Source organism: Capra hircus, chromosome 27, assembly GCF_001704415.2.
Source record: "Capra hircus breed San Clemente chromosome 27, ASM170441v1, whole genome shotgun sequence".
Classification (NCBI taxonomy): domain Eukaryota; kingdom Metazoa; phylum Chordata; class Mammalia; order Artiodactyla; family Bovidae; genus Capra; species Capra hircus.
The window spans coordinates 12,605,069-12,632,484 of record NC_030834.1 but is presented as its reverse complement, the minus strand read 5'-3'; the positions used below and the strand labels follow the sequence as shown (position 1 = coordinate 12,632,484).

At 50.8% G+C, this 27,416-nt stretch overlaps 1 protein-coding gene across 2 annotated transcripts; it reads left to right on the top strand.

Moving 5' to 3' along the window:
- Nucleotides 1,005-9,689, top strand: PROSC (proline synthetase cotranscribed homolog (bacterial)). 2 transcript variants are annotated; one of them, XM_018042114.1, is made up of 8 exons: nt 1,005-1,164; nt 3,577-3,684; nt 3,775-3,810; nt 4,293-4,368; nt 4,895-5,029; nt 6,854-6,972; nt 7,399-7,497; nt 8,364-9,689. In XM_018042114.1, exons 1-8 carry the CDS (start codon nt 1,066-1,068, stop codon nt 8,493-8,495), a joined length of 804 nt encoding a protein of 267 aa, XP_017897603.1. In that variant the 5' UTR covers nt 1,005-1,065; the 3' UTR covers nt 8,496-9,689. The 2 variants fall into 2 exon arrangements, with proteins under 2 accessions (XP_017897603.1, XP_017897602.1); XM_018042113.1 differs by having other exon boundaries at nt 6,830-6,972.

The window sequence follows — 27,416 nt, the reverse complement described above, 5'->3', positions numbered from 1 at the left end:
AGTGATTGCATTGAATTTCCCCTGCACCAAAATCTTATATATTGACCTTCCTCCACTACCTCTTTGGAGCAGTCCCTCAGCTATCTGGGAGAAGGCAATGGCAACCCACTCCTGTGTTCTTGCCTGGAGAATCCCAGGGACGGGGTAGCCTGGGGTAGACCCTCTATGGGGTCGCACAGAGTCGGACATGACTGAAACGACAGCAGCAGCAGCAGCAGCAGCAGCAGCTCAGTATCTGAGCTGCCGCCTCCTGGGCACCTCATCTTGCCCCAAATAAATTTGCAACTCTCAACTTGTACATCTTTAGAGGACAAATATATTTTTGTGTGTGCCTATGGCTTTAATTTGAATTTAGCTAGTTACTACCAGACTTCCCTGGTGGCTCAGATGGTAAAACATCCTATAATGTGGGAGACCTGGGTTCAATCCTGGGGTCGGGAAGATCTCCTAGAGAAGGAAATGGCAACCCACTCCAGTATTCTTGCCTAGAAAATCCCATGAACGGAGGAGCCTGGTAGGCTACAGTCCATGGGGTCGCAAAGAGTCGGACACGACTGAGCGACTTCACTCACTCATTCGAAACATTTAAATTACATATGCGGCTTACAGTGGGCAGCACAGAGTTGAAGGATAACCAGAGGAAACAGCCATGCATGTAAATCCTGCCGTGTTCTTTAGTAACAGCTTTCTCTCTCTTAACGGTTCCTCCCAAGAATCATCTGAGATAAAAGTCACGTCTCCCCGCTAGAGGAGTAAGACCTTGGCAGCACGCTAGGTTCTCTGCATCCCTCGGGTTCCGCGGGGGCGGCGGGCGGCGGCACCCGGAAGGACGCCAGCGGCACCCAAGAGCCTCGCAAGGCCCCGGCGGCGACCTCCCCAAGATGGCGTCGCTGGGGGGCGGGGCTGCCCGCCACACCACCTTCGTCCCACCCCGCGCTGGCGATTGGCTAAAACGACCCGGTGCTTAGTGGTGATTGGGCCTCAAGGAAACCCGCGCTGGGCGGGACCGGAAGGGGTCTCTGCCCGGGGTGCGCGGGCCCCGGGCTCCACGTTGGTCCCTGGGGGATGTGGAAAGCTGGCAGCATGTCGGCGGAGCTGGGGATCGGCTTCGCTCTGCGAGCAGTGAACGAGCGCGTGCAGCAGGCGGTGGCGCGGCGGCCGCGGGTGAGGAAGGGGAGCGCGCGGGGACTGTGGGCGGCCGCGCCGAGAAAGGGGGACACCTGCGTGGGAACGGGTCATCACGGTGACGCAGAGGGGTCTCCTGGAGGGGCGGGACCTGCCCGCTGCCTTGGCATTGGCGCAAGCTGCAGAGCCCCCCCAGAAGGCTAGCGAAGGCTAAAGGGGTCCCCCAGTTCCTGTCAGGTTTTCTGAAGGTTAGCGATCCAAGGAAAATGACCAGTCTCTAGGCAGCGCGACCATTGTCCATCCTGCTTCGTGGTAGGGGTCAGCAGCCTTGGCAGAGGGGAGAGGGGCCAGGCCTCTATCCAGAGACTGCAGGAGAAGACGCCTACTACAGGAGCACCCAAAGGAGGCCAGGTCTGCCGGGGGTCACGTGTATAGCAGCGTCTCAGCCGGTAGATTGCTCATGAAGTAAATGTCAGCGAAGGAGAGGGTGAATTGACCCGACTTGAGGAGCACCCAGAGCTGTTCTTGCACGTTTGAGGCAGCAGCGAACTGACATCCAATCCCAAGCAGTTTACGGGGGAGATTTTTCCTCCCTTGTTTATATTTAGTCTTCTCTTGGAATTTATTTAGACTAAAGGTCAGTACCTGCCTCAAGTGCAAGTTTTACATTGAATGGTGTGGAGTGAGCCAGGTTTGAATGGAGAGAGGTCAAAGTTCTTTTTTTTTTTTTTGAATTTTATTTTTACTTTATTTTACTTTACAATACTGTATTGGTTTTGCCATACATTGACGTGAATCCACCACGGGTGTATACAAGCTCCCAATCCTGAATCCCCATGCACCACCACCCCCAAGCATCCTGTATCCTGTATCGAACATAGGCTGGTACTTCATTTCTTATATGATAGTATACATGTTTCAGTGTTCAAGCATTTATGGTGTCAGAGCTCAGAGTGCTGGCCCAGAAACAGAAGACCTGCATTAGCGTAGCCTTTGCTTGGCTCTTAAGTAGATGTTTGCTTCCCTGGTGGCTCAGACGTTAAAACGTCTGCCTGCAATGCAGGAGACGTGGGTTCGATCCCTGGGTCAGGAAGATCCCCTGGAGAAGGAAATGGCAACCCACTCCAGTATTCTTGCCTGGAGAATCCCATGGACGGAGGAGCCTGGTGGGCTACAGTCCATGGGGTCACAAAGAGTCCGACACGACTAAGTGACTTCACTTCTTAAGTAGATGTTAACCTTGAAAGAAAGTGAAGTCGCTCAGACCAGTCTGATTCTCTGGGACCCCACGGACTGTAGCCTGCCAGGCTCCTGTCCATGGAATTTTCCAGGCAAGAATACTGGAATGGATTGCCATTTACTTCTCCAAGGGATCTTCCCAACCCAGGAATCAAACCCCGGTCTCCTTCATTATAGGCGGATGCTTTACCGACTGAGGGAGGGAAGCTTCAGTTTTGCCACTGGTTCATTTTTTTTTTTTTTCAATATTTTATTTATTTGGCTGCATCAGGTCTTAGTTGCACCACCCAGGATCTTCGTTGTGGCACGCCCTCTTGTCTCTAGTTGTGACGTCGGCTTAATTGCCCCAAGACATGTGGGATCTTAGTTCCCCTATCAGAGATGGAACTTCCATCGGAAGGCAGATTCTTAACCACTGGATCACCAGGGACGCCCGTCTGCCACTGGTTCTGCCACATAAATTGCAGAGTTACCCTAAGGCTGCTTCTGAGAGGCAATATTGTAGACAGTATTGATAACTACCCCAGGATCCCAATGAGTTTCCAAAACTGTTGACCTTGGGGTTTTAAGAGCTTTAAGTGGCCTCCCTTCTAGTCAGAGAGTGATGCCTTTTCTTAACTAAGTGATTCTTAAACCTCCAACCTTGCCATGCAAGAGACTCAGCTGAAGAATTTGTTTTAAAGGAAACTCTCAGACTCCATCCTGAGATTAGGACTCAGTGGGTCAGGAGGGGACCCAGATGATACTGGTAATATTGGTTAAAGACCGCACTCCTAGGAGATAAAGCTTTTACTTACCTGCCCAGCTCTCCTGAGAGGGAAAGGTGTTCTGCTAGATGTTTTTTTTAATTTAGTTTTTTTACATGTATTTATTTTTTGGCCATGCAGTGCAGCATGTGAGATCTAAGTTCCCCGACCAGGGATCAAACCCACGCCCCCTGAAAGCACAGACTCTTAACCCCTGGGCCACCAGGGTAGTCCCTTCTGCTCTGCTAGATATTAAGGTGGCTAACATATTAGATTTAGATGCCATGCATACAAAAGACATTTCATCAACATTATTTGATACTGATAGCCCTACTGTATTGGAAAAGTGGATCTTATCAAATGCCAAGTAAAGATCTCTGCCGATCCATCCTACAGGATGCCCTACAGGACTTATCGGGATAATAAGTCCAAACATTGACTCATCTGGCTCTTTTTCTCTTGGCAGGATCTCCCAGCCATCCAGCCCCGGCTAGTTGCGGTCAGCAAAACCAAACCTGCAGACATGGTGATAGAGGCCTACAGTCACGGGCAACGCACTTTCGGGGAGAACTATGTATGTGAGGGCCCTTTTCCTGCCCGTAAGCTGCCCTCAGAAGAGTCAGCTGTGCCAGGCTTCTGACTTACTCTATTTTTTACCCTGTAGGTTCAGGAACTGCTTGAAAAAGCATCAAATCCTCAAGTAAGTGGAATCTGAATTCTTTGTATCTAAATCTTGACTGTTCAGTTGGAACATTAGACCCACCTTGGTAGTTGAGTTTCAGAGCAGGTTAGGCTGATGGTAGAAATGCCTGCATTCACTGTGAGCCCCAAATATTTATCATCTAGATTTTCTCTCTTAAGACCGTTTTCTTCTTTGTGGCTTTTTGAAGATGGTGATTTTAGAAGCTTGCTGTAACCTTGGATCCTTTTGAGATTTGAAAGCTTTAGTCAGTTTCTTCTCAAGGGGAGGTATCTGAAAGAAGGGGAGAGTTGACAGAAACAAGGAAGAGAAACAGAAGTCTTCAGTTTTTCTCTAAGTGTCTTTAAGGGCCTGACTGAAGATGCAATAGTGGTTTATCCCTTAGACCAGAAAGGTGAGACAGGAATGTGAGAAGTGTGTGAGCTGGCAAGCCCTCCACAGCCCTCCCTCTGAATTAAACGTGACCACCTCTTTCTCTTCAGATTCTGTCTTCGTGTCCTGAAATCAAATGGCACTTCATTGGCCATCTACAGAAACAGAATGTCAACAAACTGATGGGTAAGATAAAACTCTAAATATGAAGACACAGTTTTTTTCATCATTGTATCACATACAGTCCCTTCTGTGGAAGAGAAAATATTTTAGATTATTCATCATTTATGCTTTGGGGATTCTTTTGGGAAAGAAATCTTAGTTCTTGATTAAAGGGAAAACATCATGATAAGAACAAAATGAACTCACAGTTGGCTGGGTATTATATACTTGGAAACCTCCCCTAGCACACATTATGTATTTTTTGGGCGGTTTTTGAAATAAACGAGAAGGAATTGAAGCCCATAAATTTTTTTGGCTAGCACGGGAAACACTTTTGTCCTTTTCCTTTTTTTTGTTTGAGGTTCATTTCATTGTGTAATGAACATAATTTTCTTTTTATCTGTTTATTTTTGGCTGTGCTGGGCCTTCGTCACTGCAGGCCAGGGTACCGTTCATTCTTTTGTATCAGCTTCTCACTGCAGTGGCTTCTGGTGTGGCGTACAGGCTCAGCAGTTACGGCTACTATAACCTCACCTCCCTCTCGTTACAGCTGTCCCCAACCTCTCCATGCTGGAGACGGTCGATTCTGTGAAGCTGGCAGACAGAGTGAACAGTGCGTGGCAGAAAAAAGGTTCCCCCGAAAGGTTAAAGGTTATGGTCCAGATAAACACCAGCGGAGAGGAGAGTAAGTGAGCAGACGGGGGGTGGCAGACTTTTTCCCCTTAGGACATGGTGGAGCGCAGGACGGATGGCAGGCCTAAACACCCGATGCAGTAGGTCACAGAAGGAGCTCACAGGGCCGTTAAATAAGCTGTTGTATGTAGGGTCTTGGTGGCACAAGGACCTCCAAACCAGTCCACATCTAATTCTTTAATGCGTTCTTAGTTTCTGAAGAGGCCGGCAAGGAGACTCAAGAAGGGGCTTGTGTGACTTTGATCCTGAAAATTCCTGCAGGTCACCCTCCCTCCCAAAAGAGATTGTGAATTTACATGTGTAATACTTCTCAAACCTTAAAAAATCGTGTTTCCATTATTGGGAGAAAATCGAACAAAACTCACTGTGGGCACCAGTCAGGGTGCTTGGGTTAGCAGTGTAGCACGGAAATCAGAGCCTGGGCCTGGAACCAGCCAGACCTGGGGTTTGAGCTCCACCACGCTTCAGCGCTGGAACCTTGAGTGACATACCTGACCTTCCTACCCTTCATTTTGCTTACCTGCCAGTGATAGCAGAGCGGTAGTTCCGAGGGTGTTGCGAGGCTTGAATGTGGAGATGGAGGTAAAGCTGTTGGTACAGGACCCTGTGCGTCTTACTTGTTAGCTGTTTGCTAAGAATCCGTGTTTACAGACCAGTCGTTTGCTGATGGAGCTTAGGCTGAAGGAACAGGCCTGGGGCCTGGAGTCAGGCTGCCAGGATCCACATCCCAGTTCTGCACTTCCTGGCCCTGTGGCCTCGAGAAAGGCCCTTAGCCTCCCGGAGCCTCAGTCTCCTCTTTTTTTAGAATGGAGAGAGTGAGAGCACTTATTTCACAGAGCTGCTGCATTAAATAAAAAAACTGTAGGGACTTGGCGTGTGTGCCTGGTACGTAAACATTCATTAAATCTTAACAATCAGCATTATCTGTACATGCACCTAGATTATACATTACTTTATCCTGATAGGTAAACCTGAAACGGATTCCTGATGGAGTCCATTACAGCATTTCTTGATCAATGGCTATCATTTGCCCTAATTAAAGATTGGAGTGTTACTAGCATCTCTCTTTGTTAAATGAGGGAAGGACAGAATCTGTCCTCATACCTGCATAACAAGTAATGTTTTGCCACAGGCTCCTTCTCTGGTTTTTTAATGAACAAGATCAGGTAAATTTTGCGAAGTTCTAGTCAAAACTGTATGATATATACTTCATTTTTACTTGTTTTTACAATTCCACTAATAATGAAACTGTAGAAGTGCCAGATTTTGAAAAATAATTCTCTGGTTAATCTGGTGTTTGGGCAATGTGAGTCTTCTTGGTGTTTTTTTTGTTCTTCTTTTTAAATGTTTTGGCTCCACTGCATATCCAACATGCAGGATCTTAGTTCCCTGACCAGGGATATCAAACCCGATGGCTTCCCGCCCCACCCTCACACTGGAAGCACATAATCTTAACCACTGAACTGCCAGGAAAGTTCCAGTTTTTTTTTTTCTTTCTATTTTAAGAAAAGCAGTGTTTTGGGTTTGTTTTTTTCCTTTTCCCTCCACTCTATCTGTGCTCAGATGCTGAGACAGAATAAAGAGAATCCAGTTTATAGCTCTTCCCTTGAGACACTCAGGACTGGGTCAGAAGGGGAGCAACACAGTCAGACACCTCAGTGTAAAGTCACCATTTCAGTCCTGAGGACAAGTTCTCCAAGAAGTCCTCTTGTGTGAGAGTCGCCTCCCCTGTCCTGGGGAAGGGTGTTCCTCTGGCTTCCTAGAGCCTCTCGGTCTTCTGTCTTTTGTGAAGGCAAACATGGCCTGCCCCCTGCAGAGACGGCGGCCCTGGTGGAGCACATCAATGCCAAGTGCCCCAGACTGGAGTTCGTGGGGCTGATGACCATCGGGAGCGTCGGGCACGATCTTAGTCAAGGACCGAACCCAGACTTCCAGGTACTCGGCCTGGGTGGGGGGCGCTGCTCATGTCCGCTGAGGGTATCCGGGGCTGGCTGCTGCCATCAGCCCCACAGGCTTTCCAGATGCCTCTTGTCATGCTACTTCATAACCCGCTTCTTAAACTCCTCATACGGAAAACGGGAACAGGTCCCCCGAACCCCCACAGACCATTCACTCAGTCTGAACCTGCCTGACACACGGTCTCCAGAGAAAAGGAGCTCCGGCTTCCTCTCCAACAAGTGACAGTTTCTTGAAAGAAGGAGAGTTCACTACAAACCCTTTCAGTGACTTGTGATTTTGACAGGCCTCGAAGCCACGAGGAATAAAGAAGTAGTCTCTGTCAGAGGTGTTGAGATTCGGCCCCTCTCCACCATCCTCGGAGAAGGCAGGAGTAAAACGGCATCACACTTGTCTCCCCGTCAGGTGTTGCTGTCCCTCCGGGAGGAGCTGTGCCGGAAGCTGGGTGCCGCCCCCGAGCAGGTGGAGCTGAGCATGGGCATGTCCGTGGACTTCCAGCACGCGGTGAGTGTCTCCCGGGCGCCCTCGGGTGCCTGCGGGAACGGGTCCAAAGGCAACGCCTCGCCGTCGCGTCAAGGCACACGCAGCAGTGTCTCTCACCTATGCTGACGTCCCCGGCCCCTTCTTTTTTTCAAATGAACTGTATAGAAATTATAGCTTGACCCCTCATTAAAAACAATAAAAATACCACAACTCAGTTTAATTCCCTAAGTGGGATCTAAAGGAAAATCAAAAGAAATTAAACTGCAGCTTTTTAAAAAGGCGTTTCCCTGTGTTCATGCTTGGGCGTGGTCATATGACACCGAGTCCTGACAAAGTGTCTGATCGTACGCATAGATCCCCCAGGATGCAGCAGCTCTGAGCACACTGGTAGATGTGCTGTGTTAGCAACTCACATACACGATCTTCCAGAGCGGAGGCTAATTTGATTAAGTTCCAAGAACCACACTGTAAAACCTTCCTCTGGATCTATAGTAGTCGCACGATTGGAAGATAGAGTGTATTAACATGATGCAAAAATGGTTGGTGTTTCTACATAAAATGGAATTCGATCGTTTGCTTGCTCACTCACAGGGAGGCTTGCTCATCTCTGAAACCCCAGCATATGAGAAGGGCGTGTGGGCCACAAGATGGCTCTCTGTCCTGCTGCTGTGTCCTGCACGGCTGCCACCCCTGTCACCCAGCCCACTAAGTGCCAGTCGCCTTCCTCAGTCTCTGCAGAAGCAGAGGGAATCCTTACCTACTTCGTAAACACCCCTTAGGGTGGACCACTGCCCCACAGTCCTTGAGCTGCATTGTCGTATGAGACACAGCTTCAGCATCTGCTGCACCTCATTTTTTTAAACGTAGCCCCTCCTCCTTCCCCACAGATTGAAGTGGGATCTACCAACGTCCGCATCGGAAGCACCATTTTTGGAGAGCGAGATTACTCCAAGAAAGCAGCCCCGGACAAGCCCACCGCAGAGCTGAAGGCCCCGGAGGTGGCGGCCCAGGCACACTGACCTGAAGCCGGATCCAGGAATCCGGTTCCTCCCACGAGCCCCGAGTCACCGCATCTCCACGCCCTCCTGGGGACCTGGCGAGAGCACGCCCAGGGTGATGTGTGTGGATGGAAAGCGTCTTACTTAGTGTCTGACACAGGAAGCTCGCTGCAAGCAGTGGCTTTGGACTAGATTTGAGGAATCCAGATGTTCCTGCAGATCAGATGCCTAGGCCACGGCCAGGAGTTGAGTTCAAACTTGAACTTTGCCCAGGAATGCGTTTCCCAGGTGTTGCCTGTAATTGCCACAGTTAGAGGGATTCCCACTCGTCATCCACTTGGATAGAAAATCCCTATTGCCGTCTCCATACAGATCCCACAGAGCAGTCGCCTCTGCCATGCTGGAGCAGCATGGCCTCTGTCCCCCCAGTTTCCATCCCACCCAGTTAACATTGGTCTCCACTCCAGATGGCAGTTCGGGTAACTTCAGGACCCAGCTCGAGTTAACCCTGCACACCCACATTGTGGCCGATGAGAGTTGTGTCATCCATCAACCACCCTGTGACCCTGAAAATTACAGGGCAACTACCATGAGCGGGCCTTGGGCCTTCTTACCATCCCCTCCAGAGACAGGACATTGAGCTCTTACCCAGGGCCCTGTGGTGATGAGTTCAATGATACGATTTTTCCTCCACCGCAGTCCTTGCTGTGGTGATTTCATATCAAACACCAGTGGATCTCCAGTAGCTCCCCAGAGATTAAAGATTTCCCCCAAAGCCAGTTCAGGCTCACAGTTTCACAAGACTTGGCTTTGAGGGTCCTACTCCTGGGAGTACTTTTTAGGCGCATTTATAGCTTCCCCTCCCAACGGTATTTATAAGCCAGGATTTTGCAACTCTAGATTGTCAATAGAGTAGCTAGCTCTTCAAAACCCAGAAAGCACAGTTCTCGGGCAGTCTCGACAAACAGCTGTAGTCTGGGTCGTTGTTTGTTTTCTAGGTGGGTTTTTCTTATTTATTCAAACTCCAGTCTTATTGTATGAAAACTCCCATGATGCTGCTGCCGAATGCAATTTTGTAAAACTGAAACCATTACAATTCCTATACTGTTTCAATCAAAGCTCTTGTGTGATAATTCAGCATCTATTAAATAAAAGTATGAGTTTAAATTACACCTGTGCTAATTACAAAGCAATTAAAAGGTTTATTTTCTACGATCTGGTGTAGTGAGTGAGTCTTAACAGGAGGGGGCATTGGACCCAACTGGAAGCCACCACACCCATCCTGGCATTGCACAGCTTGTGAGGAGGGTGCGCCTTAGGCCAAAGTTCAGTCACTCAGTCGTGTTCGACTCTGTGACCCCGTGGACTGCGGCACGCCAGGCTTCCCTGTCCACCAACTCCCAGAGCTTGCTCAAACTCATGTCCATTGAGTTGGTGATACCATCCAACCATCTCATCCTCTGTCATCCTCTTCTCCTACCCTCAATCTTTCCCAGCATCAGGGTGTTTTCCAATGAGTCGGTTCTCATCAGGTGGCCAAAGTACTGCAGCTTCAGCTTCAGTGTCAGTCTTTCAATAAATATTCAGAACTAATTTCCTTTAGGATTGACTGATTGGATCTCTTTGAAGTTCAAGGGACTCTCGAGTCACAGATGCAGCCAAAGCCACACTGCAGATAAAAGGAGGGATTCTGAAGTTCAAGGCCAAAGCCTTTGACTGTGTAGATCACAATAAACTGGAAAATTCTGAAAGAGATGGGAATACCAGACCACCTGACCTGCCTCTTGAGAAACCTGTATGCAGGTCAGGAAGCAACAGTTAGAACTGGACATGGAAAAACCGACTGGTTCCAAATAGGAAAAGGAATACATCAAGGCTGTGTATTGTCACCCTGCTCATTTAACTTCTATGCAGAGTACATCATGAGAAACGCTGGGCTGGAAGAAGCACAAGCTGGAATCAAGATTGCCAGGAGAAATATCAATAACCTCAGATATGCAGATGACACCACCCTTATGGCAGAAAGTGAAGAACTAAAGAGCCTCTTGAAAGTGAAAAAGGAGAGCGAAAAAGTTGGCTTAAAACTCAGCATTCAGAAAACTAAGATCATGGCATTCAGTCTCATCACTTCATGGGAAATAGATGAGGAAACAGTGGCTGACTTTATTTTTCTGGGCTCCAAAATCACTGCAGATGGTGATTGCAGCCATGAAATTAAAAGACGCTTACTCCTTGGAAGGAAAGTTATGACCAACCTAGACAACATATTAAAAAGCAGAGATATTACTTTGCAAACAAAGGTCCATCTAGTCAAGGCTATGGTTTTTCCAGTGGTCATGTATAGATGTGAGAGTTGGACTATAAAGAAAGCTGAGTGCCAAAGAATTTATGCTTTTGAACTGTGGTGTTGGAGTAGACTCTTGAGAGTCCCTTGGACTGCAAGGAGATCCAACCAGTCCATCAAGGAGATCAGTCCTGGGTGTTCATTGGAAGGACTGATGCTGAGGCTGAAACTCCAATATTTTGGCCACCTGATGAGGAGAGCTGACTCATTTGAAAAGACCCTGATGTTGGGAGGGACTGCGAGCAGGAGGAGAAGGGGACGACAGAGGATGAGATGGCGGGATGGCATCACCGATTCAATGGACATGGGTTTGGGTGGACTCAGGGAGTTGGTGATAGACAGGGAGGCCTGGTGTGCCGTGGTTCATGAGTTTTCAAAGAGTTGGACACGACTGAGCAGCTGAACCTAACTGATTACTATAAGTTCTAAAGGCCAGAAAGTTAAACGTTCACATTTCAGGAATTATGAAGACAAAGAGGTGGCCTCTTGCTGATAAGAGACTCAGAGCTACCTGTAGGTGGCGACATTGGCTAACCTGAGGGGCAAGCATTGGGGTGCCACTGTTGGCAAATTACCCTGGGAGAGACTCATCTAGCATCACCCTGTTTTTAATAAATGTATTTATTTATCAGGAGAATGGTTTCTAATGGAGATTATTTATTTGGCTGCGTGGCATGGGAGATTTAGTTCTTTGACCAGGGATTGAACCTGGTCCCCCTGAAAGGAGAGTAGAGTCTCAGCCACTGGACCACCAGAGAAAGTCCCATCCCTTCTCTTTTTCAACTTCATCTGAGAGGGTATAGATCTGAGAGAGGAGCCAGAGTCAGGAAGGGCACCCCGCCCACCACACTCACAGCATCTGCCACCTCCCCCTGGCTGCCCTCCGGGGTTCTCCAGTCACCCCTCACCCATTCTTTTTAAGTCAAAACAGAAGCCAGGAAAGACACGGTTTTCCCAAGCGATGTGGCTGACTTCTGCAGAGTCACAAGTTTCTTCCAGATACCTCATTTTTTTGCGAACTCAGCTGAGGGTTCTGAGGGTTCCACAGAAACTTTCGGAGAGACATAGTTGGAACAAGAGACCCCTCAGGCTTGTGCGTGTCTGCAGATCAAGAAAAACTAAGGAGGGGATCCGGGGGGAACCCTGGGAGGCTGATTCAAACCCAGATCACTAAAGGAAACTGAAGTCCAATATGCCCACCGCAGGCCGGGACCTCTTGCAGAGACAGCCAAGTTGTGACTGTCTTGTGTTACGTGGGCCAGGCATGAGTATTCAGATTTCCGTCAAAACCCTGACAGCGTCCACGGCAAATTTCCTGAGCGACAACCGCACGCCATCCTGGATCACACCCACCCGTGCAGCCTGTCTCTGACGATGCTGTCCAGCCCCTGGACCTTGGTGGGCCTGGTACCCAGCCCCAGAAGGTCTGGACACGCAGAGATCCCCCAGTGAATCCTTCAAGGTTTTGTCTTGGGGAAGTTGCTCACAAATTCACCGCATCTCTTAACAGAGCAACCTCTTAATATTCAAATGGTTCTCCTCCATCCCCTTTTATAATCATTCATGTCACACAAATTACCATCCCTACATCCTCTGATTCTGCCCTCACGGCAGCCAGTAGGGTGATTTAGGCTGCTGGGCAGTGTCCCTTTGTGCATGGGGCACCAAGACCCAGGAAGCTTCTGTGTGCTCCTTCCCTGAGGTCAGAGTGGGTTGGTGGCAGGACAAGAAAGAAACTCAAGACCTTTGATTCCTGGTCCAGAGCTTGATCACCACACCAGCCTGGCCTCCTCTGCTGTCTCAGCCTTTAATAATTAGTGAGCGGCATATCCTTAGATTTATAAGCTTCATTTAGTTTATTACTGTTTTGATTTCTTTGGCTGCACTGCTCAGCTTGTGGGACCTTAGTTCCCCAACCAGGGATCGAACTGATGCCCACGGCAGTGAAAGCTCCAAGTCCTAGCCACAAGGGCCTCCCTAAAAATGTCATATAAAAGAAAATTCTTACCATGAAAGAAATGGATGTTTTCCAGCCTGCAGCCATTGTTGAGAACTGACAAGTCTTAATGCAGAACAAATTTTGGAACCCCAAGTAGAGAGGATGGGATGGGAGGGAGGGAGGGAGTGAATTAAACCCAGCCTGATTGGACTCACCCTTTGCTTTCTTTTACCCTGTTTCCCTCACGTAGATGCAAACTGTGTCACAGGCTGCAGGGCTCAGAGTGTGTGGATAGTGCCCTTTAGCCCCCATGGCCAGACAGGCGCTGAATTCTGTTCCCCAAGGCTGGGCCAGGAGGAAGGAGGTCAAGTGGGGCATTCGGAAAATAGGACATCCTTGTCCTTGAGATGAGAAGTGTCCCCAAAGCACCGAGGGTGGATGCCTCGCCCCCCTGTTCCTAGAGGGCTTCGATGAGACTAGAAGTGCAGCGGTGCAGTTGAGCTGATCTGTGCTGGGAGCCGTGGCTGTCTTTACCATGAAATCAGTTGAATGCTATTACATCAGCCTCGTGACTAAGGGCGAAAGCATCCAACCGTCCACGAGACAGTTTTTGCTAATCTGCCCTCCCCTCAAGCAGCACGTAGGTAGGGAGACGGTCTCTCTCTCTCTCTTTTTTTTTCTACCCACTTTGCCTCAACCACACCCAGTTGTACCCGGCTTTATACCCAGTTTGTAGATATCTCAGGCCGCCTGTGGCTGAGTCTTGATTCGCAAGGTCGAGTCCCTCTCTGGGAAAAAAAATCATTTCAGGGTCCCAAAAGGGACCTCAGAGCTAACATTGTCTTCTGTCAGCTCCAACAGAGGGGGCTGACACGGCACATGGTGGGTACGGAGATGGGGTGCAGGGTGACGGTGGGGGGGGGTACTGTAGGCAACTTTTCTTGTATTTAAAAATCAATACACTGTCCAGCTCCTGAGCTTTGAGACCCCAAAGGAGCAGAAGCCATCCTCCTAGTGCTGATGGCCTTCTGGAAGGTTCGCTCCGAGAGCTGGCTGGCTGCGCTCCTGCCTGGAGCTCCCCAGCTTCAGAGCTAGGCTTGACCCAGCTGCCAATCTCCAAAATAAAATCAATGTGTGACCTTATTCACCAGCTGCACCAAAGAAACTAGCGCAAACCAGGGCCAACTTTGAAGCCAAAAAGGGAAGATGAGAAGTTAGGGGAGAGAGAGAGAAAGAACGGGGGTTGGGGGGAGAGCAAAACTTGGCTGGACATGAAAGGTGTCTTGTCTGTCTGTTCCCCATTAGGCTCGATTCTCTTGCAATCTGCAGCCTCGACATAATTCTCTTGACCAGAAACTCTCCGGAGAGATAGTGTCAGAAGGAAAAACAAACAGAATAGCATCTCGGACAGCAAAGTCACTTACAAAGCTATTGGGGGGTGAAGGGCGGTAGGGAAGAGAAGTCAGCTCCCAGGGGAGGGTGCTCCTCGCAGCAGGCCGCCCATGGAGGACCACTCCCCTGGGACAGAGACCCAAGAGAGAGGGCTGGTGGGCCAGGCGAGGAGGCGAAACCCCAAGTCCTCTGCCCTCCCAGCCTCTCTGACACCTCAAAACCCACCTTGGCTGGCTTTCCCAGCTGTGCACTCAACACAAAACCCCACGGTGCTGGGCTTTTCACAGCCCGCAGCGCATGGAGGGGACTTCAGAAGGATTACCTGAGAAAAAAGTGGGCCCAGTTTGTCCTAACTCCACTTCTTGTTTCTGACTGCTGCCAGCAGCCAAAGGCTGAGAACTATAAGCTGGCAGCCAGCTCCCCAGGCTGCAAGGCCTGTTCCCCCAACCCCCTTCGACTTGCCTTTGAGCAAAGCGACTTGCCTTTGAGCCTTTGAGCAAAGCCATCGAGTGTTCCAGGCCCCACCCGCGCCTGCAGGAGCCTAGGGGGGAGGTTAGGACTTTGGAGTCAGGGAGCAGTTCTGCACTCAAGTTTCTGGGGCAGGGATCCTGTGAGAGGAGAGGGTATTGGAAGAAAGACTAATCAGAAGAAAGTAAGAGCTTTTCCCTGCCTTTCAAACTTGTTTATTGCTAGGATATCTGATTTCAGCGGAGGAAGCCGGCACTGAAGCAAGATTTTTATTGGCCCCAAGCAAGAGGCATTTGGGGTTTGCCTTTGAATTGGTTTCCCCAAACCTGGAAGGACAGAAGTGCCCTCGCTGCTTTGATGGTACAGCTCTGTCCTTTGGGGGCCCCCGGACTCCCTGTTTTCCTTAGCATCCTCTAAATGCCCCTTGGAGGATGAGGCGGGGAGCTAGGGGGCCAAGAGCGGGAGGTGGCCTCATGGATATTTCAGAGAGGAGAGTAGAAGAGGGGACAAATAATTAAAAAGTTCAGGAATTGGCTCCAGGGCTGCGCTCTCTGCCCCCCTTCCCCCGAGCAGGGACCTGGAGGAGGGAAGGTCTGGTTTGGATGAAAGCTCAGTGTCTCTAGCTGATGGGGCTAGGCGGGCTGCTCGTAGGGCCAGGCCTGATGGTTTCAATGTGTGTGGAAGATAAAGCCAGATCTGCAGAGGCAGGCCCTGCCCACGGCCCTCCTCAGCTGGGCCAGCGAGCTCCGGGGAGGGGGTTTGCCCAGCTGGGCCATAGGCTCCAGGGGCTGCTGCCGACCCCTGCCCCCTCCCTGGACTCCCCACAGATACTTTCCTGCCCAGACAGCAGCTGCTTGGGGGCTGGAGGCCCAGCTCGCCTGATCTGCCCTTGGGCACAGGCTTCCTGCCTTTCTCTGGCTTCCCAAAGGGGCATCTCCTCCCCTGGAGAAAGAGGGGGGTACACCTCCATTTGGGGGCCTCTGGGTGAGCCCAGCCAGCTCACCTTTTACCCTCTCTGCATCTGACAGCTGGCTTTCCCTGGGATTCCCCCTCATCACCCTTCCCCCTGCAAACCACAGGTGACAGGAGGGGCCCCTAAACGGAGGGCTCTAAGTGTCTTTGCAGCTTGATCCCTCCACGGGTGGGAGCTTGCTTCTAGGGGTGCCAGGATTCTGGGGTGTGCGCTGATGGTGGAGGGCAGCCCTCTGCCAGGAAAGAGCCTCTGCCCTGGTATGGCCCTCTGCCCAGTCCAGGTTGGGAGCCAGGAGGTCCACAGAGAGCCACCTTTCCCCCCACCCCCCCAAGGGCTCACAGTGTCTCTGTGTCTGTGTGATGGGTTCCTGCCCGCCCCCCCACCCCCCTAGCCCGCTCCCAGAGTGCTCTGCTCACCTGGGACACCCAGGCCCTCTTTGGCAGCCTCCGTGGCGTTTGGCGCTCTGAGCTGAGGCCCGGAGCCTCCTAGGGCAGGAGGTGGGGAGCAAGGAACAGGCCTCTCACTGTGTCCACTGCGAGGAACCCAGGGCCTCAAAAGGGTTTTATGGAGTGAGCTTGGGAACCAGCTCCCAGGGAGAGGAGCTGCAGGCATAGGAGTAGAGGGACTGCACTGGGGGAGGGGAGCTGTGTGCGTGTACACGTACTCACACACATACAGGCACACGCGTGGCCACGATGCTTGCTCCAAGACTGACACCCGTCTGTCTGGGTCCGAATCCCCAATCTGTCCCCTGCCAGCCACATTCCTTCGAGCCAAAGACTAGCCCCCGTGGTGCCTCCGTCCCCCCAACCTGTAAATCGGGCCTCATGGTGTCCTTGTGACGTTTAAATGTGATAAATCCCGTCACGTGCTCTGCACATAGTAAGTGCTCATTGAGTATCAGGGGCCAACGGTGGACCCAGCCCGGCTCGGCTTTGCAGTCTGCTAGAATCTTTGCAGAGCAATGGGGCGAGCGGAGCGCTGATGGATGGAGCAGATAACTGTGGAAGTAGGGGGGAATCGAGGCAGGGGGAACTGCCACCTTCCTTCAGAAATGAAACAGGAGCCTCTGAGGCTGAGGAAGGGGACCCTCCAAGAGGCAATTAAAGCCCTGAGAGGCCCACCGTCTCCCCTTGGGCGTCTGACACTGAGAGGGTCACGGGGGCCGTGGTAAGGCCACGTTCCCCTTCACAAGCCAGCCCAGGACAGACACCCAAGCCTCCCCTTCCAGTTCCCCTAGCTTGAAATGAAAGAGCCGGCTGGAGACTGGGGCGCGAAAACAGCAAAAGCTGCCCAGAATGAAACCAAAACTCCACACCATCTCACAGGAGAGGAAAGGAGAGAGAGAAGCACACAGAAGGGGACCTCCCTGGTGGTTCAGTGGCTAGGACCCCTGTTTCCCAAGGCAGGGGGTCCCAGGTTCAATCCTTGGTCAGGGAATGAAGGGCCCACATGCCAAAGGTCCCACAGACTGCAACGAAGATCTCAGATCTCGTGCGCCGCAGCTAAGACCCAGGGCAGCCAAATAAATACTAAAAAAAAATAAAAAGAAAGAAAGGAAGAAGAGTACAGAGAGGAACAAAGAAGCAGAGGGAGGTGACAAGACAAACACCAAAGGACCAGTTCCAGAGCCCCCTCAACCCCAGCCCCACGGGCCCACCAGGCGCCAAGAGGACAGCTGCTGCCGGAATCGAGGTTCCACGCAAAACCCAACTTTTCCAGCCAAATAGAAATCTACGGAATTCCCTGGAGGTCCAGTGGTTAACACAGCCAAGGGCCCCGGGGTTCAATCCCTGGTCAGGGAAGTTAAAAAAAGAAAAAGAAGTCCACTCTGCCAGGCTGTGTGAGTAAGGACGTTTCTCTGAGATCCCTTGTGACTGGAGGGGCTTCCCACGCGCTGCAGGCAGCGGGAAGTGACCTACGGGCAGGGGGTGGTGGCGCTGGGAGAGGGTGACAGTGACCCAGAGGATCGGGCTTGGGAATCTAAGGACCGCCTCTAGGAGGGGCCGCTCCAGAAAGCCCGCGGGTTTCCAACCCACCCCGGAGGCCTCCTTCCCAGGCTGCGTCTACAAAGAGCAGAGAAGTCAAAGGAGGACCAGGTCACAGCCGCCACTAGGAGCAGGACTGGAAAGAGGCCCTGTCTTGCTTCTCTTTACAAGCTCTTTCGCACTGCTCCACTTCTTCACCATATGCGTGTATTCCTTTGATAAAAATAATTCTTGTAAATAGTGGTGAGGGCTGGAAGCAGGCTTGGCTCTAGACAAATGTTTGAGGTTTGCCTCAACCTGGGCCTCCCTGCCACAGGCTTTGAAGAGGAAGAATCACCCCCCACGCGGCCCAGAGCCCCAGGGGGTGACCCCAGACACACCAGGCCAGCCTGGGTCGTCCTCCCCTCCACGCCTGCCAGAATAACGCCGCACCCTCCACCACCAGCCGTCTGCTCCTCTTCTGTTTGCCTCAGCCTCCCTGGGGTACGACGGCGGGGGCGGGGGGGGGGGGGCGCGGATGTGCGAGCCTCAGCCCTGGGGTGCAGAGACTGACCAGGGACTGATACCCGCCCACCACAGGGTACTGGGCGGCCGCTGTCGGGGGGGTGTCCTGAGAGCCGGGCCCACCCAGCGGCTCTGCAAAGCACCCCAGCACAGCATGGAGAGGCAGGTGGCCAGTGAGCCCTCCCCACCACACACACACACACGCTCACACACACACACTCATACACACCCAGTCACACATGCACACACACATATACTCACACACAGTCATACACACAATCACACACACATACACACTTACATACACACACAGACATACATACACTCACACACACATACACTCACATGCACTCACAAACACATATACACACACTCAACACACATACACACACACATACACACATACATACACACACATTCACTCACACATAAACACATACACATACATTCACACATATACACTCACATACACACACATACACACACATACACACACTCACACACATTCACTCACACACACATATACAAACACACTCATACATTCATACACTCACACACATACACACACATGCACTCACAAACACATACACACACACACATTCACTCTCACACATACACACACATACACACTCACACACATATATTCACAGTCACACACACACACACCCCGTCACAGACGCACACATATATACTTACACACTCATACACACAATCACACACACACACACTCACACAAGGCATACATTCACACACACTCACACACACACTCACATGTAGTCACACACACATGTACACACTCATACACACACATACACACACATACACATGCACTCACACATACACATACACACACTCATACAGTCACACACACTCAGACACACACATACACTCACACATACACACACACATTCATACACACATACACACTCACACTCATTCACACACACATTCACACATATACACACACACCCTGTCACACACACACACACTCACACACTTGTGCCCACACACATACACTCACACATATTCACACACACATACACACACACCGACATACACTCACACATACACACACTCATATACATACACACACTCACATACATACACACATACATTCACACACGCACTCACACACACATTCACACACATAATAGACTCACACACATACACACACTTGCACACACATACACACACTCACATACATATACACACTCAGACACACACTCACTCACACACACACACACACTCACACACACTCTTCTGTCCAGAGTTGCTTCTCCCCGCTCTAGGCCCTGAATACTCTGACCCTGGTAGGGCTCCGGGAGGGGTTGCCAGCCTGGGACTGGGCCCCATCCTCTTGGCGCCTCTGAGGAGAAAGGCTGTGGCTGGCGCAGCCCCTGCCTGAGGGTTGGGGAGGAGGATCTAAACAACCGTTACGGGCCACAAGGAGCCCCAGCACCAGGTGGGAAGTGAGAAGTGATGGGCACCAGGAAAGCCCCCTGAACCTTGACCTGCCAAGAGGCCCCCTGGGAGATCCCGGGCAAGAGAGGCGCAGCGTCCCCGAGCTCTGGGGCGTGCAAGAGCTCACGGGGGGCTCGAGGGCTGGCCGGAGAGAGGCAGGAGCAGGAGGGGGCCCTCGTCCACCCTCCCTGCCGCTGCTCCCCACGTGTCCTGAGCCCATGGCGCCACGCTCCTCCCAGCCCCAGGCCTGATCATCCTCCAGGCCGCTGAGCTGCCACCTCCTCAGAGGCCTGTCCTGACCCCTCAGGGTTCTCCGGCCCGTGGAGCTCCCGAAGGCCCCCTCCCCTCCCCAGCACTCGTCACGGTGTGTGATTGGACGCCCATTCGTGCCCATCCTGGCCTCTCCTAATGGGCCCATCGACTCCACGAGGGCACCAAGCTGGACTCCCCCAGCTCCAAAGAGTGATGGACCCAACACTTGATTTTCTCCCCAAATCTGACCCTTCCTGAGTCTTCTCCAGTTTCATAAACAGGATTCCATTCTCACAGCCTAAGCCAGACACCTAGGGGACCCTCCTGGACAGGTTCTTCTCACTCTGCTCACTGTGTCAGGGATCCCAGCGGACGCACTTTCCACCCACACCCCACCTCCCTCACCACCAAGGACTTCACCCACCGAACTGTCACCCCGAGCTCTGAGCGGGTCTCCAGGCCCTGTGGTCCTCCCACCAAGTCATCCTCCACACAAGAGGCAGAGAGGAGATGTGAAAGTCCATCTCGGATCAGATCATTCCTCTTTTCAAACCTTCTAGACCTCTTCTTGTTCAGAATAAAATCCAACATTCTTCCCATGACCTTCAACGTCCTACGTGATCTATAACTGAGGTCTAGGATACCATGTCCACCGCCCTCTTGCCCTCCCTCTCACTGCCGGAGGGGCGGCCACGCTGGCCGCTGGCTCTTCTTTGATGGGTCACAGCTGGGGACCTCCCACCATGCTGCCCTGTCCCCCCAAATCCCTGGGCCACTTCCTTCATTCCTTCAGAATTCTGCTCTAAGATCACCTTGTCAGAGAGGTCTTCCTCACCACTCTTTTTTTTAATTGAAGTATAATTAATGTACAATAGTATATTAGTTACAGGTGTACCATATAGTGATTCACAATTTTAAAGGTTATATTCCTTTTTTGCACGCATGCTCAGTCACTTCAGTCATGCCTGACTCTTTGCCACCCTATGGACAGTGGCCCACCTCCCCTGTCCATGGGATTCTCCAGGCGAGAATAGTGGAGTGGGTTGCCATGCCCTCTTTTGCGGGGATCTTCCTGATCCAGGGATTGAACGTGCGTCTCCTGCGTCTTCTGCATTGCAGGTACATTCTTTACTGCTGAGCCACCAGGGAAGCCCATATTCCATTTATAGTTGTTACCAAATATTAGCTATATTCCCTACATTGCATAATATATCCTCAGAGTTTCTTTTATATGTAACTGTTTGTACCTCTTACTCTTCTACCCCTATATTGACCCTCCTCCCTTCCCTCTCCCTACTACTGATAACCACTGATTTGTTCTCTCTATCTGTGAGTCTGCACCTTTTCTGTTATATTCACTATTTTGTTACATTTTTTAGATTCCACATGTAAGTGTGCTATTGTGTGGCATTTGTCTTTCTCAGTTTGATTTATTTCTCTTAGTATACTTCTCTCCAAGATCACTATGCGGTTACAAGTGGCAAAACTTCCTTCTTTTTTATGACCGAGTAGTATTCCACTGTATATATACACCTTCTTTATATACTCATCGTTTGATGGACACTTACGTTGCTTCCATTCCCCCATTATTATTTCCTTACCCTGTTTAATTTTGCTTCATTGATCTTATCCTCACCCACTAGATTAACATATTCACTGGTTTATTTACATATTATCTGGCTCCCTCTGCTATAACATTACCTCCATGAAACCATGGACTTTATCATCTATGCACTGACTGCTGTATATTCAGTGCTCAAAACAGTGTCTGGCACATAGTAAACACCCAGGAACTGTTGTTTAAATAATTAAAAACTCAGGAACACTTTGCTGAGCAAGTTAATTAAATGTCTCTTCTATTCATTGGTCACTAAAACAGGCTGGAAATCATAGAAATAAAGAAAATAATAGCCTCTTCTTGGACCTTCTGTTCTAGTGGAAGAGTGAAATAGATAAGCAGTGAACTATAACAGGACAAAACCAAGCAGGTTCCAATAAGAAACACACCAGCCGGCCCTATTGACATTGACTGAGCATGTGAATGTGTCAGGCTGGGGTGTTTTGTTTTGAATTTACTTTTATTTATTTGGCTGCATTGGGTCTTAGCTGCAGCATATGAAATCCTCAACCTTCCTTGTGGCATGTGGAATCTTTAGTTACAGCATGCAAACTCTTAGTTGTGGCCTATGGATCTGGTTCCCTGACCAGGGATGGAACCCAGGTCCCCTGCACTGGGAGTATGGAGTCTTAGCCACTGGACCACCAGGGAAGTCCCTGGGGTGTTTTCTGACTCCAGTCAACTCCCCAATTCTCCAACCCCTACTGGGAGTCCTATAATTTCATTCAACTTTGACACTGACTACTTTACACAGACCACACAAGCTAAGAGCTCAGTTCCCCAAGACTGCCTCTACTTCAGATGTCCTGGGGCGCCCATACTTCTGACCAACTGACTATAAATCAGAGATTCTCGTGACCCCCTTTTCAAGTTCTATAGTTTGCTAGAACAGCTCACGGAACTCAAGAAAACACTTTATTCACATTTGCTGGTCTGTTATAAAGGATACCACTCATAAGTATACCTATGGCTGTTTCATGTTGATATATGGCAGAAACCAACACAATATTGTAGAGCGATTATCCTTCAATTAAAAATAAATAAATTTAATTATATATATAAAAAAGGATACAACTCATCACTTCCACTTCCAGCCAAGTGGAAGCAATTCGTAGGGCAGGGGGTGGGCAAGGGGGTGGGGCATGGAGCTTCCACGCCCATCCTGGATGGGCTCCCTCCCCACCCCCGTGACTGTTCACCAACCCAGAAGCTCTCTGAATCTTGACCAGCCCCCATCCTGAGGCTAAGAGTATAACCCTCATTAGCATAAACTCAGCTGTGCCCAGAGGAATATCAGAAGATACTCCTGTCCCTCAGGAAATGCCAAGGGTTTTAGGAGCTGGGGGTCAGGAATGGGTGGGGATGAAGACCAAACACAGTACTTCACTGGTGTCCAGTGGTTAAGAATCCACCTGCCAATGCAGGGGACACGGGTCCCATCACTGGTCGGGAAGATCACACAGGCCGTGGAGCGGGAGCCGCAACAACTGAGTCCACGCTCTGGAGCCTGTGCTCTGCATCAAGAGAAGCCACCACAGCAAGCAGCCCACGCACCACAACCAGAGAATAGACCCCCGCACCTAGAGGAAGCCCTCACTCAGCAACAAAGGCCCAGCTCAGACAAGAAAATAAAATTCATTCATTCATTTCTTTAAAAGACTAAATCTATTTTTATAGTATATCACACAGGCACCTTTGACAAGTAACTGACATCATCAACACAGCCCTCTGAAGTAAATATTTTTTCACCCCATTGCACAGATGAGAAAACTGAGGCCAAGGCAGATTAAGTGAGTTGCCCAAAGTCTCAAGACCAATAAAATGGAGAGCCTGGGATTTGCATCTAGCTTCATTTTCATGCTCTTAAGCATGATCATCATGGTGCAGAAACTCATCCATCATTTCACTTAAAGGGTGAGTCAGGTTTTTATGGAGACAGAGATTATGAGTCCCTCCTGTGGGAGGGTCTAAAGTATACACAGGCACCTCGTAGGGGGCGATGTCTGATCTCTGAAGGGAAGTCCTTAGAGGTCCAGATACTTATCTGGGTAGCTTCCCACAGTTCCTATTCATTCCTCCTGGTTGAGGCATGAGCACTCTGCTATGAACCCTCAGTGTCACAGTTCCAACAGGATGGGCGGCTTAGCAGAGTCCCCACGGGGAAGTTCAGGACAGGAAAGAGAGGACAGAGCTCAGAGGACCACCCCAGAGAGCCTTCCTGGTGGGGAGGTGGGATAAAGGTGTAGTGTTCACGGGCTCTGAGCCTCCATGTCTCTAAATTAATGGCGCCCTGGAAAAAAGTCATGCTGGCATTATCGATCCAATTATGGGCCATGACCTCATCCACTGTTATCCTGGGTCTGTGTTAGGATCCTGCCTCTGGCATGAGAAGGCACAGAGGGAACTGGAAAAACTAACAATTAAATTCAGACATCCCGAGTGGGGCCTCTGACGGCCGGGAGAAGAAACCAGGGCCTGGAACCGGGAGGTGCTGGATATTGTGAGCTCTGATTCTGTATGTGTTTATAATCTCTCATAGCCTTTTTTTTTAATTTATATATTTTTATCTTTTGGACAGGCTGCGAGGCTTGTGGGATCTTGGTTCCCTGATCAGAGATCAAACCCAAGTCCCCCTGCATGGGCAACTCAGAGTCTTAACCACTGGACTGCCAGGAAAGTCTCTCTCATAGTCTTTAGAGACTATTCTCTTCTAGCCACGGTGTGGAGCTCCTCGGGAAAGTCTCTGTCTCCCTTAACTCTGCTAGAAGAATAAGGACTGGGGATCCCTGTTCCACCACTAGCTATGGTTTGAGGGGTAGATGTCTGTAAAGGTTCAGCTCAGAGAGGGCCAGAAAATAAAAATGAGACAACCTTAAGCAGAAGTGAGGGGATTTCTTGGGGTGATTACTGAGGGCGCCTTCCTACCCCAGAAATTATAAAGCTCAGTGGTTAAAACCGGACTCTAGGACTTCCCTAGTGGTCCAGTTGTTAAGAATCCACCTGCCGGGACTTCTCTCGTGCTCCGGTGGCTAAGACTCTGAGCTCCCAATGCAGGGGACCCAAGTGCAATCCCTGATCAGGGAACAAGATCTCACATGCTACCGCTAAGACGTGGTGCAGCCAAATAAATAAAATAAAATAAAATTTTAATTAAAAATAGTTAAAAAAAAAAAAAAGAATCCACCTGCCAATGCAGGGGGGCATGGATTTGATCCCTGGTCTGGGAAGATTCCACATGCCACGGAGCAACTAAATTCCTGTGCACAACTAAAGAGCCCGTGCTCACGAGCCTTGGAAACGTAACTACTGAAGCGCCAAAAGCCCGTCCTCCACAACAAGAGAAGACACCGCCCGCTAGAGAGTGGTCCCCCTGCTACGACTAGAGAAAAGCCCACGTGGCAGTGAAGACCCAGCACAGCCAAAACAAGTAGATAAATACATTCATATTTAAAAATCCTGATTTCCATCACTTCCGGGCTGTGTATCCTCGGGTAAATTTACTATTCAGGGTGCCTCTTCCCCTTTTGTCCATTAAAACAGCCATCCTCACCCTGGTATGAGGACAAAATGAGCTAATTCTCGTAAAATGTAGTCGCAAGTGCCCGGCACATAACAAGCCCTCAGTAAACGCTGGCTGCCCTGTGCTAGCTCTGGTCTGCTCTGGGCTTGGAGGAAGGGGACACGGATCGTGACCCCCCCATCTCCCACTCTCAGCTGCCCCCAATGGAGGGTCTGGTCAATCGTGGGAAAAGAGCCCCCCCAGCCACTGCCTGACGAAGGGGAATGGATCAGCATTGCGGGTGGAAGCAAGAGAGAGGCTAGCCAAGCAGCTGGCACCCAGCAAAGGCACACTTTTTCTTTTCTTTTTGGACATTTTTTTCCTCTATTTGTTTATTTGGTTGAGTCGGGTCTTCGTGGCAGCACGCAGAATCTTTGTGGCGCCTCACGGACTCTGTCTTTGCAGCACTCAGATTTAGTTGCTCTGAAGCACGTTGGATTCTAGTTCCCCTACCAGGGATCAAGCCAGGAAGTCCCGAGGAAAGCTTCTTTAGAGAGGGCTTAGAGGATGCGAGCCCCAGGGCCCTTAAGGGGACAACAATGGTCTAGTAAATTCAGGTGAGTTACATTTCTGCCCTAGATTGGACTAACATTTTTGATCAGGCCTCCCCCACCCCCACCCCCACCCCCACCCCATTTTGTTTCAGGCAGGATTAATTCAGCCTCCTCCCTGTATCACGCTACCTTATCCCGAGTTCACTGAAGAGGTTATCCCACATGATCAGGGCCCAGCTTCCTAACCAGATGTCTTGAGGGTGGGAACTCAGCTTGAGTCATCTTTCTATCCCAAACAAACTTCAACACATGCAGGCAACTCATTCATTCCAGCCTGTATCTCTGAGAACAGATAACCAGGAAGGTTTTTCATGAGGAAAGCTTTGAGTGGCTCAGAGAAAACAGCATGCAGAAAAAGGAAGCGGAGGATAAGTCCCCAACACTGTCTCTACCGCTCATCCATCACCTTTCTGGATGCGAAGAGAGATCAAAAGGGATGACCAGCAGGATAGGACAGCATTTTGCAAATGTTTCCTCCCCGCGCCTCATTCCCACCTGTGAGGAATCACTGCCTCATTAAATGTCATTTGGCCTCGATTCAGCCTCAGAAAGTGGCTGTTGCAGTGGAATTCCTTTCCAGACTTAGAGTGTCTCCGCTGAGCAAAAAAAAAAAGAAAGAAATGACAGGAGAGCTGTGTGACCCAGGACTGAGGCGTCCCCTGCTCTCCTCTCTGAGAAGTTCCCTGGCCTGGGAACAGGAGGGCCGGGTGGCAGACCTGCCCGTGGGCCGTGGCTCTGTGACGACCCTTCCTAGGAATGCAGGCCTGGCCCCTGCGCCCGCCCTGAGGAGGGCTCCTGCTGGGGGGAGGGGGCCGTCCCCTTCTCCCTTGCTCCATTTGCAATCACTATTTATTTATCTTTGGAAGTTGAAGGAACCAGAGCCTGCAACTGGGAGAGGCTTGTGGAGCCAGAAGAAGTCCGTGTCTGGGCTCAGCGTCTGCCGCCCACACAAGGGAAAGAAACCCTTCCCAGGAAAGGGGGTGGGTGGGGGGAACCCGGCTGAAAGGTCACCGTGCTGGAAAAGGTACCACACACACCCGCGGCACCCAAGAAGGCGGCAGTCATCAGACCACTTTGGTGGCCCAATGGAGGAGGGGGAAAGGGGGCTTGCCTCAGGGGTCCCCCAAACCCCAGCAGCCTGCATCTTCACCGCAAAAGTGCTATTAAGTGGCAGAAAAGGCCGCCTTCGTGGGGAAACTGAGGAAGTAGGCACACTGGGCCACACCTCACTCTACCCTCTGTCCCCAGCCGGGTTCCTAGCCTGCATTCCAGCCCATCTAAGACCTACTGAGAGTTTTCATAGCCACCAGGAGTGGCCCCCGCCCACTCACTCATTCTCAGGCCAAAACTTGCAACTGGGTCACAAACTAGGGGGTGGAAGGGCCCCTTTGGACTGCGGAGATTTGACACCCCAGGATGTTAGGGACTGTGTCCTTAGTCAGAGCCGCCCAGACCGGGCCCTCCTGACTCAGTGCAGCGCTCTTCTCACAGCCAGCGGGAATCCCTGCTTTTGCCTTCTCAGTTCTGCTCATTCCCACCCACCCACGCCCCCCCTGCACACGCGCGCCTGCTCGTGTGGATGTGGAAAAGATAGGCCCCTAGATCAGATCTGTCTCGGCCTTTGACCCCTCCTGGCCCAATGACATGCAACCCCCGCTGGGCGAGGTCACCCGGAGGATCCGAGAGCCTCCTTCGTCTCCAGCTCGTTTATATCCTGCACTGACTGGAGCAGGGCTGCGAGAGTGAGCGCCGGGCTTCTAGGCTGGCCCACCAGGTCAGGGGTCAGGGGTCAGGGGGAGCCGAGCCTCAGCAACCCCAAAGAGGGGTGCAAAGTTCATTACCGCCCAGGGACATCTCTGGTCAAGCCCGCGGGTCGATGAAAGCCCCAGA

Bases quoted from the DNA above. Each gene is read 5' to 3' on its own strand.
- PROSC (XM_018042113.1), top strand. From the start codon at position 1,066: ATGTGGAAAGCTGGCAGCATGTCGGCGGAGCTGGGGATCGGCTTCGCT. The intron at 3,685-3,774 runs GTATGTGAGGGC...TTTACCCTGTAG, and splicing joins GCACTTTCGGGGAGAACTAT to GTTCAGGAACTGCTTGAAAA. The intron at 3,811-4,292 runs GTAAGTGGAATC...CTTTCTCTTCAG, and splicing joins AAAAAGCATCAAATCCTCAA to ATTCTGTCTTCGTGTCCTGA.